This window comes from Siphateles boraxobius, unplaced genomic scaffold (assembly GCF_051911475.1).
Source record: "Siphateles boraxobius isolate OS27281-9 unplaced genomic scaffold, OSU_SipBor_1 66, whole genome shotgun sequence".
Taxonomy (NCBI): Eukaryota; Metazoa; Chordata; class Actinopteri; order Cypriniformes; family Leuciscidae; genus Siphateles; species Siphateles boraxobius.
The window spans coordinates 7825265-7841823 of NW_027509193.1; the positions used below are offsets into that span (position 1 = coordinate 7825265).

At 36.5% G+C, this 16559-nt stretch overlaps 3 protein-coding genes across 24 annotated transcripts in view; all 3 read left to right on the top strand.

Moving 5' to 3' along the window:
* The window catches only part of bptf (bromodomain PHD finger transcription factor), a 36177-nt gene extending 32568 nt beyond the window's left edge, over window positions 1–3609 (top strand). For 13 of the 22 annotated variants that reach the window (XM_077211933.1, XM_077211944.1, XM_077211954.1 and 10 more), the window contains 2 exons: window positions 59–245; window positions 2981–3609. In XM_077211933.1, the coding sequence (XP_077068048.1) occupies window positions 59–245; window positions 2981–3017 (224 nt within the window). In that variant the 3' untranslated portion in view covers window positions 3018–3609. Of the gene's footprint in view, window positions 1–58; window positions 246–2131 lie in introns of all 22 variants that reach the window. The other 9 variants (XM_077211946.1, XM_077211952.1, XM_077211941.1 and 6 more) reach the window with 1 other exon arrangement.
* A 1112-nt stretch (window positions 3610–4721) lies between these two features.
* On the top strand, window positions 4722–8146 carry kpna2 (karyopherin alpha 2 (RAG cohort 1, importin alpha 1)). The gene is made up of 11 exons (XM_077211955.1): window positions 4722–4821; window positions 4970–5071; window positions 5175–5315; window positions 5400–5485; window positions 5575–5843; window positions 5943–6037; window positions 6367–6630; window positions 6708–6941; window positions 7030–7212; window positions 7576–7725; window positions 7901–8146. Exons 2-11 carry the CDS (start codon window positions 5006–5008, stop codon window positions 7988–7990), a joined length of 1578 nt encoding a protein of 525 aa, XP_077068070.1. The 5' UTR covers window positions 4722–4821; window positions 4970–5005; the 3' UTR covers window positions 7991–8146.
* A 140-nt stretch (window positions 8147–8286) lies between these two features.
* smurf2 (SMAD specific E3 ubiquitin protein ligase 2) overlaps window positions 8287–16559 on the top strand; it is a 57754-nt gene continuing 49481 nt past the window's right edge. The window contains exon 1 of the mRNA XM_077211956.1: window positions 8287–8764. Coding sequence (XP_077068071.1) covers window positions 8713–8764 — 52 coding nt within the window. The 5' untranslated portion in view covers window positions 8287–8712. The remainder of the gene's footprint in view (window positions 8765–16559) is intronic.

The window sequence follows — 16559 nt, forward strand, 5'->3', positions numbered from 1 at the left end:
TTTTTAATAATTTATCTATTTTTTAGTAATTGGGTTTCTTCAATTGTTTTATCTTCAGACCTCTCTACGATGGAGGAGAGGATACAGAAACGCTTTTACAGCAAACTCACAGAGTTCGTAGCGGACATGACCAAAATCTTCGACAACTGCCGCTACTACAATCCCAGCGACTCGCCTTTTTACCAGTGTGCTGAGTTCCTGGAGTCTTTCTTTGTACAGAAACTCAAAGCTTTCAAAGCAAGCAGGTAACGTCTGCTCCCACTCATACAATAGAGCAGCATAGGATGTTGTTAGGATATTAGTTTACCCAAATTTCAAGTTTTGTCATTCTCTCACCCTCATGTTGTTGCAAACCGACATCACTTTATGACCAATACCCATTATTCTAAAGTTTGGGTGTCTCATAACTGTTATGTTGAACTGATTTTAATAGTTTTTCCCCCACCTTTCCAAACGAATAAATGATTTAAAACTATAATTTAGTGATGCACGGATGTATTGGCCGGTTGTTTAACCGATGATCATGGCCAATTATATCCTGTCAATCAAAAGGGGGTGGGAAAAATGTGTCAAACTGCAGCTCATAATGTGTGTGAAGAAACTCTCTATTGTGTTGAATTTAGGGCTGTCGAAGTTAATGCGACAATCACGCTAACAGTTTTTAAAAAAAGCATCATTAAAGCATGCTCTATTCGACCCTATGAATCACCTGTAGTTCAAGACAGGGTTGCCAGATCTGCGGTTTTTCACTACACCAAACATTATTTATAGCGCGCTTCTTATCCAATAATCGCAAACAGCTTTGTTACTTCTGATAAGAAGTAACAAAGTCTCAGCTTTTAAATTCTGTCCACTTTATAACAAATTCAAACAGTAAATGCCATTTTGATGCTCTTAAATGACATGATAGATTGGTGTAGTCGTAGCTCTTTGCTTTCACTTTGATAAAATTTAGCGCATAAAACATTCATGACATCAAAAGATATGTTGAAAGATAAAGCGCAACTTATGTGTCAACCAAACGCTCAATCTGTGTTTCAGTCGTGGAAAGACGTCAATAAAACAGCTTGTGAACAATGTCACTTAACGTTGCTTTTACACCAGGAAAGGTATCCAGTGTTCACAGTTTGTCAGTTAGCTATAAAAACACTAGAGAGGAGCTTATTTATTGTTATATGTTTGAATAAATTAGTCACGAAGGCAAGTGTTTATGAAAACTACCTTGTATGCAACTGAGTTGTGTACAAACATTTTAGTTTTTATTTTATTTAGTAATTATTATATCTGAAAATAGAAAATAGCAGTTGAATATGATAGTTTTGTCCACAATATAATATTAGAGGAATATGATAGTTTTGTCCATACTATAATATTAGAGGTTTAAATGATCAACAATGTTCCCAGTATAGTTTACAGCATTAGTTGGTAGAGACTTTTTTTTGAAGACAATCAAACTATCGGCATCTGAAGATATCATTCTGAATATCAATTATGCTGTCGTTATCTGTGGTATCTATACTATAATTATTGTAGTAACATAATATTTCCTTTGTTCATCTTTGTTTAAATTAATCCAAACAATACATTATTTATCCAAACAATACATTAAATGTGAAGAATGAAAGAATGAAAAATGAAGAATCTGTTTACCAAATCAAAATTGTGAATATTGGTTAAAATGGTCACACCGATCATTGATTTAAGCCACAAATAGCTTTGTTACAGTGGTTTTACTACAGGGAAAAGAATGTTCTTAGGTGTTTTTTTGCCATACTATTAGTTTTTCCATAATAAAATGTGTCAGTGTAGTGTGTAGTTTGCGCTAGTGTTGAATTCACAATTTTCCTTTATCCTTTCCATTGCATTGGCTTCCATACATCCAAGTTTTGTCTTGTGCCTGCTTATCTTGTCTTTGTTCACTCTACTTGTTTTTCACTCCGTGAATGATTCTGCTTTGAATATATCTTTAATTCCGTGGCTGTAGTCATCATCTAACCTCTGATTTCTCTGTCTGGCATTTCATCCTCTTATTTCTGTCCTTATTTCAACTACAGTATGCTGATAACATAACTTTTTGTGTTTGTGCTTCTTCATGCATGTCATTCATACAACCCATTGTCCTTTCTTGCAGATTGTGATGTCATAAGTCATAGTGGCTGAAGGGGCGGAGTCATTCTTTATTAGAGAATCATGGAACTTGCTGTTTTATTAACAGCGGAAACCGGTGTACATTTAAGAAAACTGTTTGGAGAATGAAAAACTTGTCAAAAAAGCCAAAACTCCAGTGAAGCCTTTGACAATCAGAGAGCGGCAGCCATGTTGAAGCACTGAACACACAAAAATCAAGGGAAATGCTGTCTGTGCATATTTGAACCTGTTTTTTTTTTTCTTTCTTTTTTTTTCATTACGGTCACATGATGTTATTTATGATGTTTATGGATGCATGATCATATTTATCACATGGATTGGCTGATTAAAGACATTTTAAGACTTCTGTTCAGTTTTATTGTAATGTGCTTAACAACAGTTTGTTTCAGCTGGTTCGCTGATCTGTCCAGGTTTTCGTTGAGAGGTCTAATGAATTTGCTGATTTATGCATAGTTTTTGCAGAATGCATATGTGCAAATGTTGAGCAGAATCTACACGGTTTCAGTTGGCTTGAAAATAAAGTGAAATTAAGAGTTTTAAATCCTTTTATTAGGAAGTTGAAATAAAGGACCATGCTTTCAAAACAAGTTTAAATGGTATGTTTTTTGTTTTGTTTTTCATCTCTTCTAAATTTAATCTGACACCAGCACCAATTTAAACGACTGAAAGTCATTCCCGGTGTATTACACCAACATGGCTGCCATTCCTTTAACCCCTGAGGCTATTTTTATGTTTCCATGGTGCAGATTTCATTTTCCACTTGTCTCATTTTATTTGTGAATATTCAATAAAATCAAAGGGCTCTTAACCTCATTCTCTCTGTATTCTCTAGGTCTCATAACAACAAGCTACAGTCATCCGCCTCATAGAATACAACCACATGCTGTTCTAAATAAACTTTGAACATTTAATTCAAGATGGAACTCTATCCCAGTCAGCCAGCATCGCACATAGCCACAGCGTTTGATGGAATATTGGACATTAAAAGCTGTGGGTTTGGATCAAGAATGGACAGTTTACCTTTATGATTGTAAAGCAATGAGTTTTGACTGGGATCATGCTCTCCTAAAGGATTTCTTTGTGGATTAAATGCCTACAAATTTTTTTTGTGAGTTTTTAAAACCCTTCGGAACCATGTTCACATTACCCAGGACAGCAGGAGTCTATCATGGGTGCACCTGTTGGTTTTTTCCCCTTCATATGATTCAGCATACTACTTCAGAAGTGGAATGTGGACACAATCGGCTAATTGGTTTTTAAGCAATGGGGTAGCACAGGTTACCTAAAATAAGAAGGTGTTGCTTTAAGAATGCGTTGAGGACTGATGAAAGTGCTAGTTGAGAAGGTTTCCTGTTTGTATAACTTGTCTTTAACTTTTTTTTTTTTGTATTACAACTGAAGAAATATTGATGTATATGAAACAAATAAATGGAGGGGACAGGATTCTCTCTTCTACATTGATTAAGATGTCTCTATATTCTCTTCATTTGAAAATGAATAACACTAATGTGATCCTCGGTAGACCCTTAAAGAATCTGGGAATTTAGATTTGAAATTCCTATTTTTCTTTTAATTGTGTGTTTGTGGATACATAAATGATCTAACACAATCATTAATATTTTGTCTAGATAATTGTGTTAAAAGACACTAAATGAAACCACACATATTTTCTCATGTTTATAGTTAGGATATGCTTATAACTCTTGTGTTATATTTTTTATGGCAATAACTGTTTTGTTTCAATCTTTGATCTTATTAATGAATTTCTTTAATCAATTAAAGTGTTCATTAACAATTTGAAAGTTGTGTCACCATTAACCAGTTTTTTTCGTTATCAAACAAATCATTTCCTGTTATATGGTGAGTAGCCTACACATACGCCAAATTATTATTTAATTTACAGAAATACTAAATGCTTTTTTAATCGAGGCACGATATCTTCTGTTATTTTTGACTGTTTATTTTTCAGCATAATGGATTTAAGAGTTCTGTATACAGTGTAACACGTGGGGTTTTCTTCCACCATGGATTTTAAATTTCAGAAAGCCCAGCATTGTCGCCATTGACCAATCAGAATTAAACCTGAAGCCGTTTTGTCCCGCCCCTTTGTGAGACGTACACTCTTTTCTACTTTGTTCTACCCTATTTTTTACAGTCTCTCATGTTTCTACCAAAGCACTTTCTACCGATTTATTTAAGATGCATTTTAACAGAATAAATATATTTAACTAATATTAAATAGTACATAGTTTTACAGTTTTGCGATTATATTGTATTGTTTAAAGTCATTGTATAAAATAAAAACATTGCACGTGTGTACTAAATGAAAATAAACTATTCGTTAGTTAACTATGTTAACATTATATAGAGAAGAGAAAGTCAGATCATCAAATCAATGTAAATATATATTTATAATCTGAAAATATATAATCGGGTAATTTGAGTGTAATTTCTTTTTAATGGTAAATTATTCCCAGTTCCCAGCAATCTATTTGGCATTCTCGCCAGATCTCGCGGTAATACATAAGCCACGTCCCCACGCCAGCAGTGTGATTTTTCAAAACGGTCCAATTGGAAAGTGCTTTTGCTCGAACGGACCAATCAGATTCTCCATAGCGCGTGTTTAAAGGTCTGTTTCATACTTCCACCTTCACAGTCCTTTGGTTAGAAGCGGTAAGTTCCTTCTTTTTAAAAAGTTGGTTTAGAATATAGTTTTTCTAGTTTTAGTACGTAAAAATATATGATTTATGAATTGTGAACTGATAGTGATGCACCTTATGTTGATATTTACACGAACATGTTTTTTTATTTTTTTATTCAGGTTGCGATATACTGTGATTAATCAAACGTCATTAAAATGTCTGCTGCGAACGAGAACACTGCACGACTTACTCAGTTCAAAAACAAAGGGAAAGATGCAACTGTAAGTACTAAACATGCTGCTACAACAAAAAGTGCTGATATCAATTGTTTTCTTTCAAATGTGCCGCAGTTGTGTTTCATATAAATGTAAAATACTTATGTAGGAGCTGAGACGTCGAAGGATCGAAGTAAATGTTGAACTTCGTAAAGCAAAGAAAGACGATCAGATTTTGAAAAGGAGAAACGTGAGCATTCTACCGGATGAGGCCACCTCTCCCCTTCAAGAGAAAAGCCAGAACTGTCAGGTAACGTTAGGTAGATGTTATATCTTATTGCATAATTCATGTTTAGGCATTACACATCGTAAGATAATTGTCCTTTTCAATCAGGCTCCGCACTGGACTGTGGAGGAGATCGTAAATGGTGTGAACAGTAATAACTTGGAGACTCAAGTCCAAGCCACCCAAGCTGCCAGGTAATGCCTAAAAGATAGCTTTTCCATGTGCAAACATATGCGTTTATATCAGTGTTTTTCATATTATGATTTGTGCTATTGAAATGTAGGAAGTTGCTGTCAAGAGAGAGACATCCACCTATTGACCGTATCATCAGCGCTGGTCTGATTCCCAAGTTTGTGAACTTCTTGAGCCTGGCAGACTCTCCTCCCATACAGTTTGAGGCAGCCTGGGCTCTGACTAACATTGCATCTGGGACATCTGACCAGACCAGCGCTGTGGTTCAGGGAGGGGCCGTCCCAGCATTCATCGGCCTTATTTCTTCACCACATGCTCATATTAGCGAGCAGGCAGTCTGGGCCCTTGGAAACATAGCTGGTGGGTGGCCATTAGCATTTCATTTACATGAGATTCATTAATTTTTGCCAACTTTGTTGTATTAGGTTGAATTTGTTTTTGCCCTTTTTGTTTTTATAGGTGACGGCTCTGCGTATAGAGATAAAGTCATTAAGCATGGTGCGATTGCCCCCCTATTAGCTCTGCTGGCTGTTCCTGACTTCTCTGTATTCCCTGTAAGTTTGTTTAAATGTAAAAAAAAAAATCTTTAACTTTAAGGTATCTAAAATATTTTAAAAATAATTCTCAACTGGGTAGTCACAATTTAAATAATGTGTATTTGAATTATGTGAAATGATTTGAGAACCACTTTGAACCACAGATCAGCTCATGATGATTATTTATAGACCATACTAAATTTAACGTGTATATAAAAAAAATTGTGTTTTGGGTTTAGCTATTGGGTTTAAACTGCTATTTAAATTGTAGTGAGCATACTATACCAGTAGGTGGCATCGAAACTTTAATATTTTGGCCTGACTAATCAGTCTGTCTACTTCTGCAGTCTGGTTACCTGAGGAACGTCACCTGGACCCTGTCAAACCTGTGCCGCAATAAGAACCCTGCACCACCTATAGAGGCAGTGAAACAGATACTGCCAACACTTATCCGCCTTCTGCATCATGATGATAAAGAGGTTCTGGCGGACACCTGCTGGGCCATCTCATACCTCACTGATGGGCCCAATGAAAGGATTGAGGTGGTGGTGCAGACTGGTGTGGTCCCTCAACTTGTGAAGCTACTGGGATCAGGAGAACTTTCCATTGTGGTAAGTTGGTGGGAAGTAATGCTCGTACAGGAAAGTTATAGGAGTGTATGTATGCTTTATTTTCTTTTTTCCCACAGACCCCTTCACTGCGTTCCATCGGTAACATCGTCACTGGCACAGATGAACAGACCCAAGCAGTGATCAACTCTGGTGCTCTTTCCATGTTCCCTGCTCTGTTGCGCCACCACAAGAACAACGTTCAAAAGGAGGCTTCCTGGACCTTGTCCAACATCACGGCTGGCAGGGACTATCAGATTCAGGAGGTCATCAATGCTGGCATTGTACCTTACCTGGTGGAAGTTCTCAGACGGGTATGTTGCCACCGTATACGTACACAATATAAGACTTGTCCATGAAGCAGTCTTTTTTTTTTCAACCATTTTCTCATACTTCATGCAGGGTGACTACAAGACCCAGAAGGAGGCTGTATGGGCAGTGACCAACTACACCAGCGGAGGCACAGTAGAGCAAGTGGTTTACCTTGTTCAAGCCAATATACTAGAGCCCTTGTTGAACCTGCTCTCCACTAAGGACAGCAAAACTATTCTTGTCATCTTGGATGCGATCACCAATATCTTTTTGGTATGATTCCTTTAAAGCCAGCATGGAATGAGAATTTCATATTTTTTTTAAAATGCATTTTTTATAGATTTTTTTTTGTGGACCTTGTAATGCTTAAATTACTTCTCTTGTTTTTTTGTATTTAAGATTAGGACTTCTATCATTTTAATCTGCTAATATTGCCCCTTCAAGATCACGTTCATCTGCTTCCTATAGATTCTTTTTTTTTTTTTTTTACAAGGTTTCATTTGAATGTTCATCACAATATGGAACAAAATGTATTTTGCTACTGCTGTTTCATTGTGACTTTAAATCAGGGATTTTATACAATCAGTGTCAAACCTGCCTCTTATTTGTCTAGATTTTTTCTGATCTTATTTTAAGGCTGGTGAGAAGATTGGTGAGGTCGATAAGCTGTCCCTGATGATGGAGGAATGTGGCGGCCTGGACAAAATTGAAGCTTTGCAGTCGCATGAAAATGAAATGGTCTATAAGGCCTCCCTCAACCTTATTGAAAAGTACTTCTCTGGAGAGGTCGGTTGACTTTCAAAATCTTTAGTGAAGTATTATTTGTGTAGGTTTGCTCAATTTGTGTATTAATGGTTTGCTTGTTATATTAATTGGCAAAAATAAGCATCTCAACCCTCTTTAAATGTTTTGAACTTAAATTGATTTTCCTAAATGCATGATATTTATTTCCATCTTGCAGGAGGAAGAGGATGAATGCGTCGCCCCTGAAGCTACAACTGATGGCTATGCATTCCAGATCAATGACAACCAAAGCACTTTCAACTTCTAAATATCTGATCTGTGTGTTTTTTGTGTATGATTGTCCTGATCATTTCTGCACACCACTTGTCTTGTTCATGTTAGTCTTTGTGATGACCTCATGCTCTGAGTTGTACATACTAATCTGTTTCAATTTTATTTGTTGTAAATAAAAAAAGGAAAAGAACATTTTGTGTGTGTATCTCTATCCAAGACTTAAATGTATAAATAAATAATGGTGGGAAAATTAGTGATTCCAAAGTCCATATGTTATCTATAAGTATGGATTACAGAGCTCTATGAATAACAAGTGGGTCTGATGTCACCTTTTGGGCGGTTTTAGTGGCCCAGCAGATGCCAGACACCTAACAAACCACATTTCCTCAATTCAGTCGCCTGTAGCGAATACTAGCGATACAATTTATCCCTCAAGGTCTCCTTGGAAGGACAGCAGAAGAACCCGAGTTCGGTTTGTTCGTGGAAAATGCGGAGAAATTCAGGAGGTCTCTGTAATCGGATCTTTTTAGGGAACGTCGTGGATTTACTTTCGCAGAGGGTAGAAATACGAGCAGCACGTTAAAGCCGAGTGTATGTAGACATGGCAGGGCTGTGCGTGCACATCCGGGCCACAGGACCGTGACTCCATTCGTTTCTGTTCACTGTGAAACTGGCGTTGAGAGGAATCAAAAAGCAACTCAATTAGCACATTCGATTCGTTTTCAGAAATAGTCATCCTGGATAAGGTACAAGGACATGTCTAATCAAGGAGTTAGAAGAAATGGACCCGTCAAGTTGCGTTTAACAGGTAAGGAATTTGCGACATCGCACAGTTTCATCTGAAACTGGCTAGCTGGCTAACAGCTATTGCTGTAAGTCATTGTGGTGTTCAATCTTTACATGTGCACTTCCATGGAAATGCCCTCTAGTGTGTATAATTGTCAGTTAATAAATTATTTTTTTTGCTTTATGGTGAATATGTGACCAAAACTGGCATTTTGCAGCGTTGCGTTCTTTAGCGGGCTGGACCGCGTCATAATGAAGAGTTCTATGGAGCGCGAACGCAACAATTACAATTAGTATGCGTTCATTGTTTATGTTCTCTAAGTTGCGTTGCGAGTAACTTTTAGGCTGTGCTTTTTAAAGCGAATTCACGTAGCTACATGCGCACGGGTCCAGGGCTTTTAATAAATACTTGGCGATTGGTTTCACGAACGATACCTATGGTTTATTGACAAATATCCTGTTATAATTTCCTAAACGCGCACATTTAAATGTGTTATTATGTAGTCAGTTGCGCCAAATCCAAGATGTGGGTTTTAAGAAATCATGTTGCTTTAATCACATTAATCCTACTCTGCAAGTGTTTAATCTCATTGTATTTGAAATGTTTGCACCATGTGGCACAGACATACTATTTGACCAATTACTTGTAACTAGTTACATTTAGCAGGGATTTAAAAGAAACCATGTCGCTTTTTTTTACCGTGTGACAGAACCTGTGGTATCGATTTTACATAAAAACTGTCAATAGTAAGTCGCCACTATACGATTTTATCACTGTTCTTAAGTCACGATAGGATGTTATTGTGATACACTTTTTGCGAGATGCTGAGTATCGCAATAAAGTATAGCCTATTGCAATTTATTTTAATAAAAATTCAATTGCAAATGTCCCCAAAGGAAATAGGAAAAGTTTTTTTTGTAGGCTAATAAGTTCTCAGTCTGTTCAATTCACATCTACATATCCATCTCCTTCATCCCTTCCTTGTTCAATATTTTTCCTTTTTCTCTTTTATACATTCTAATAGAAATTACAGCTTTTCTAAACAACGTTTCAATTTCAGTGTTTGCAAACTCAATTCAGTGTGTTTGTTTTTACAAAACATATTGTTTTTTTTACAATAAGATATGCACAGTATTCGTAATCTCGAGCTGAAATTCAGGCCCTGAAAAGATCAATACTTGGCGTCCGTGTATTGATACAGTATCCGCATGCAAAATATCATGATACTACTCTGTATCGATTTTAGGAAACCGATTTCTGCTCCACATGTGAGGAACATTGGTTTTGCTGTTTCAGATAAAAAGTCATCCACTCTTGCTTTGCGTGTTCATGCATTTTGGGGGTGGAGCTTGGGTTGTTTTCAATCTCAATATATATTGGGATATCTCAATAACATATTGGGATTTGTTTCACAAAAATCGCTTACTGCACCTTTAATATTAGATCTACTGATGAATGGCAGCATTTTGTTCCAAATTCTTGCCTCGAGTTTTGTCCACTTTGTAACCTGAGATATTGTAGACTACTTTTTTATTCAAAATATTTGTATTAATTTTTATTATTAAAATATCCATAATGATTAGCCTATGCTTTTATTGTTGTACTCTAATTTATCATTGTGTTAAAATGAAAATTTGAAACCTAAATCTTGAAGAAACAGTCAGTTATCAGTTGATCGATAATTTGTAAAAAGCACTGTTGTTTCCTGTTGAACTCGTGGTTGTATTGTTGAGTGGTGTTCTTTGAAGACCCACCAAATGGCGATGAAACCCGATGTTGAAGAACCAAATAATGTGAATATTGGTGAAAAATATTGGTCAAACTTAATATCAGTCTGTCTCTATAAAAGTTTCTGTTCATGACCTCAGGGAATGCTTTCCACAATGAAGTATACTGTGCAGTGAAATCAACCTCCAAGTATGCAGCAGGATGTTGTAGTATTCATCGTGACCCAGTAGTGTGGTTGTGGGAGGAAGCAGCAGTCTGTGAGACTGGAAGATTCGTCTGTGGGGCTGTGGAGATGTCTGGCTCTCGCATATAGAAAGAGCTCATTTTCTTCCCTGGTTGCTGTTGCACCCTTAAATGAGCTATTTTCACTGCACTGTGGGTTGAAAATGAAATTAGGATTAAAAATTTTACAATGACTGACCTGCTGTCATCTCGCAGCTTCCTACCGGTTCCCAGTGCTGCACTATATAGGAGATTAACCTAGTTGTACCACAGTACAACTAATTTTTCAGAAGTCATGACGTCCTCTTTGGTTGAAAGCGTTTTAATGTCTCTCTGATGTGTTTTATTTTGAAGACGACTTCACACTGTCTGATGTACATGCATACAGATTTGTTTCCCATTTCAGTGGCAATGGCATCAAAGACTGTGGATTACAGTGATTTTACCATGGTTTGCTTCACATTTTGGCTAACACCTCTTTGGTAAAATCCCTAAAGCATACCTTCTCTTGGCTGATGTACCCTTTTCACAGACTGTCACAGAACGTTTGCACAGTTGTTAACGTCGTAAATCTAGCAAAGTGTTTTATTTTCATGAAAAATAATATATTTATAACAGAAAACTAGTAAACTCTGCTGCTCGAGTGTTTCTAATACGGCTGAGGGAGTCATGGGAAATTTGACGTATTTCTCTCATCTGACCAGCGTAATCAATCTCTCAATATTTTTCTTGGTTTTTTTTTCTTTTTCTTTTGCTGTTGGAGCAATTAGGAATGCAAAGATTATGTGTTCATCACTATAGAAGTCTACCCAACAATGACAACTTCTGCTTCTGAGAACCCCAGGAATGTGAAAAGGGTTTCATGGCTTTAATGGATTTTTACTGCCCGATTTGTTTAAATTGTGATCCATGAGCCCACTTTTAAAGATAACCACTTCCTAGTGATCTTACTTCCTTCATGTGCAATTTAGTCATTTTGCTTTATTAAAAGGTAGGGCTTCCCCCCTAATAGTTGATTAAATGTTAGGCTAGTCGACAAGAGGCAGTTTAGTCAATCAAATTTTAATCAGTCAGTTAGTCACAGAAAAAAAATAATTGTGAAGTATTTTTTCTCAGCCATTACCACGGCTGGTCCATGTGGTAATTGGGTCAATGACGTGACGCTCATTTTTTGTGTCCATATGGTTTAATTAAATTTAAAAGGGTTAAAATTTCAAAATAAAATGGCAAATTACTTGCATGTATGCTCTTTTTTGAGGTCTAAAATGTCTGGTTTTAATACATTTTGAGAGAATATTTGGGGGATGATTGCAAAAATGTCTATGTGGTGTAACCGTGAAAACTTTGTACCAAATAATTGTTCTTGTTTAAAAAAGGTGAAATTCTCAATAAAACACCATATCAGCTAGTTAAGCATAATCTTACATTAGAACTATTTATCAGTAAATAAAAGTAAATGGAACACCATTGTTGTGAATATTATAATTAATTTGGGGAATCATTTGAGTCAAGTAAAAATCCTGAAGTGTCAAGGTGGTGTAACCACCATTCAAGGAGTCATTTAGTTAATATTGTGTAAGAATCAATGAGTCATCATTTGCAGAAAGTCTTACTGTACAGCCGAAGTCATAATTCACTTTAAATGGAAAAGAGCAGATTAGACATTTTCCTATAAATATCTCCTTTTGTGCTCAACAGAAGAAAGTAAGTCATACTGGTTTGTGAAGCAAATCTGAGAGCTATTTTTAAACTATTTAGTTTTTGTCATTAAAAAACAATGAGAGTTAAATTAAATAAGTGTTGGAATGTGCACGAAACACAATAATTACTTTATGTCGAAATCATTTTAAACAAATAAATACAATAAAATAAAGATAGCCCAAGCCTACCAATAAAGAGAAAAGTTTTTGAATAGGTCTAGCACTAGTATTCAGAAATACTACAGAAACTCAAAGTAATTAAATGTAAAATAACATAGGGTAGTATTTTAGTCCTGACTAAATACATCGAATATAAATCCAGATTCCTTATAATTAAAGCTATCTTTTGTTGTTTTGACAACAATATTAATGACAGACACATATGGCTGCTGTCACTTTAAGAGCTAGTGCACGGATCCTGTTTTCATTATACTGTCACATGCATTTTATGAGGGATACTCACCAAGAACGAAACTGTTGACATCATTTTGCTTGTTTTTGTCTGTAAACGCGATATAATCCGTCAAAAAGAACTTTTGTTACTCACAGGCTGTTTGTGAGGCGGCTTTACTGCATGCAGAGGGAACCATCTCTCAGAGAGCGTGCGAGTACTGAATAGTTTAAAATCGCTTGAATGTTTATTAGCGTGGTAAGAATTAAAAAGACGAGCGAATGGTAAACTTAAGTGACAATGTAATGCTCACCCCGAATATACAAGTGAATATTCCGTCATGTCCCAACTCCTAAAAGCGAGAGTGTAGTATCCTATTAGTCAAAATGACTAATACTTCACGACCAATCATCATTATTTTACATTAGACTAATGAAAATTAATAGTTAAAAAAATGCTAATAATTGTAAAAGCTCTAAAAATAGGCTTTATTGCCTTTAAGTTTCAAGTTTCAAGTTTACTTTATTTATATAGCACATTTAAAACAGTCGCAGACTGACCAAAGTGCTTCACAACAAAAGAACAGAACAAAATAACATTAAATGAGCACAATCCACAATAAGGCATACAGTTTCTGGTCCAACAAGGTTTCCATATTAGGCAATACTACAATCCTAATATGCCAAAGAGAACAAATGAGTTTTTAAAAGAGACTTAAAAATGGTCAAACTCGGAGCCAGTCGAATTTCCACTGGTAAGTCGTTCCAGAGGCGCGGACCGATTACCGAAAAGGCACGGTCACCTCTGCGCCTTTAAGCCCAATACAATTCCTTTTTCATTTGATTTTGGGATGAAATATTGACTTGATATAGACAGGTTTTATGACTTTCACCCATATGCATTGATATATTATTGAAATGGTCATACACCATTGAGAATATTCGGAATTAAAGAAGAACTCTGGATGAATTATTATCATCATTAAAATAATTTTACAATGTAGATGGCTCAATTTTCTTTATGCGAAATACAATAGCTTAACTTTTTTTTCTTTTGATTGTGAAAAGTCTGAAGACTCTTGTGTGATATAGAAGATGCAGTAGAATGAAAAGTTGTCATATCCACACAGCTGAAGAATCCACGCAATTCCCTTAAGTTATCCATCACGTCTCTCATACATTCGATGTGACTAACTTTGCCATCATTTTTTTATTTTAATAATATTATTATCAAAATTTCATCCTTCATCTCACTGTCTCATCTCATCCTGCTGTGTGACTCACTGCGTGCTTTGGCATAAATAGGATCCTTGTATTGTTATTCTCAGACTGTATAGAAAGATTATGAATTTAAAATAAAATGTCAATTCTATTTTCCTTCTTGATACATATTCCTTGTCATCAAAATGTAACCTGCTGCACCTCTTTCAGAAATGTCATATTGCTAAAGTAAAATGGGTTATGTTGACTGTGATGTAATGGTTAATGGAATGCCATTTCAGCCATGTGGGTCTCCAGACAGAACGGCTGGTAAAAACACCATGTTTAGCTGCATGCATACGGCTGTCGACTCGGCTGCCAAATTTCCGAATTGCATTCTAGCGGAGAGTTTAAAGGGCAGGAGGGAAAAAACAAAAACAAATCGAAAGCAGGCGAAAAGAAAGTGCAATAATTGCACACCATTTGTAAGCGTTTTTCTTCTCCGACTGAGAGCCCTCAAATGATTGAAATTGTTCCACCAATTAATAGACTGAGACTGGATTTCCTGTTGGTTCAGCTGCTCTGCTGGAAGGCAAAGGCCGAGACGGCGGGTTGTGCTTACAAGCCACTGCATCTGAACTGTAACGGCCAGATAAGCAGGACAGCTGCGACAGAAATGCAGACGCAGGCTGTTTAAAAAAGAGACCAAACTGCACTAACTGCTGCACTGTGCAATACTTCAGACCAGGTGTGAAGATGTTAGAAGCGTTTAGATGTGTTTTTTCATGAGCAATAATGCTGTCTGTTTTTCTTGTTTTTTTTAAACCTTGATTGACCAGATTGGACTGGGGGAAATGTGATCCAGGATCAGAAACTGGCTTGTGGTCCGATGCCAGCTGAGACAAGTCTGCGTATGACTTCCACCGCATGTCTGGCTGAAAATGAAAACATTTGGCTAGACATTCCTCATTAGCACTGTTTAATTCTGTAGATCAAGAACAGCTTTCAAGAAACTTCACATGGTTTTGTGGTCAGGCGGGAAGATTTTTAATGGTAAACATTTGGATGTTTAACTTGTATATCTGTGCTTGGGGACCTTGATAAAATGCATATGGGAGAGCATTTTTTTCTGGTCGTTCTATGTGTTACAGGCTATAGGCCTCAATTTCTTTTATGCCTGGTTCAGATTACACGATTTTTTTGTCTGTTACGATAGTCACTGTGTCAGATTACGCGATTTTGACTCCTAAAATCTTGTCGTGTCGTGGACAAGAAACATGTCAGACTACACGTTGCTTCCTGACCAGTCATCGCGTGCCGTCTTTAACGATGCGCGTGACGTCATCGAGAAGGCGAAACTGCTAGTAGCGAGTGACTTCCGGAAACGAACGTAAACAAACAATGGATGAAGCGGTGAGTGTTGTATTGGCTGTCCTGTGTTCAGAAAAACATAAAAAAAGAAAGAAAACCCGACAATGGACACGTTCCTGGATTGCTCGAAGAGGACAGTATGGGCTGTCAATCCTCCAAAGAGAACTTGAGGTAAAATATTGTTTTCTTAAATATTTTTACTTTAGCCAGTAGTACAAGTAATAATATTGCTAGCTTGCCACAACGATAACATATTACAAAAACAGACTGTTAAAAATTGTAATTGTTCACCAATGTAATTAAATACTTCAAATGTTCAGAAGTAAACATTTTTCGTTATGCAGTCACATGGGGTAATTTAGCCTTTAACATAAAATATCAGTTCAATGGTTTAATGCCTTTGATTGATTCATAACACCATCATCTATAGGCTTAATCTTAATTATAAAAATTGCAATACCATTATACGCAAAAATATTATTATTGAGAGTGAAAAAACCCCTCCTTCCCTTAATGTCTTTAAAGTCACCAACTGTACACAAATAAATATTTAAAGACATTAAGGGAAGGAGTTTTTTTTCACTCTCAATAATAATATTTTGTGTTGTAAATTATACTAGTATACAAAATGTAAACTATGCTATCGACCAACTCTAATCTATTAAATTATTACAAACACTAACATTATCGTAAAGCTGCTTTGAAATTATATGTATTGTGAAAAGCACATACATTTTAATTGGGGGTGATTATTTTTCGCCTTTGTAAACCAAACAACCACACCATGTTTTTTTCCCCCTATTTACACTGTAGGACAGTGACAGGAAGGGTTTTCGTGATCTGCTTAGGATGGATGTGGAGGATTTCAGCTACTTGCTTGGCAAAGTCACACCATGTATCCAAAGAAGGGACACAAAACTGAGAAGAGCAATCAGTGCAAGAATGAGGCTGTCACTTACGCTACGATTCCTTGCTACTCTGGAAGTACTTACCACAACTACAAGTCCAGATTTTCTGTTGTACTCATGGCAGTAGTCGACGCAGATTACAGATTTATTTATGCAAATGTTGGCGTGCAAGGAAGAGTGTCAGATGGAGGAATATTTGGCCAGTCAGACCTCCGAGCTGCCATGGACAGAGATCTGCTGAATGTCCCACCCCCAGAGCCACTACCAGGGAGTAACATATCTTTGCCCTATGCATTT

What these genes read in the sequence shown, in the direction of transcription:
- kpna2 (XM_077211955.1), top strand. Translation starts at nt 5,006, where the DNA reads ATGTCTGCTGCGAACGAGAACACTGCACGACTTACTCAGTTCAAAAAC. An exon ending in ACAAAGGGAAAGATGCAACT is followed by an intron (nt 5,072 to 5,174) that starts GTAAGTACTAAA and finishes ATACTTATGTAG; the next exon opens with GAGCTGAGACGTCGAAGGAT. An exon ending in GGCCCTTGGAAACATAGCTG is followed by an intron (nt 5,844 to 5,942) that starts GTGGGTGGCCAT and finishes TTGTTTTTATAG; the next exon opens with GTGACGGCTCTGCGTATAGA.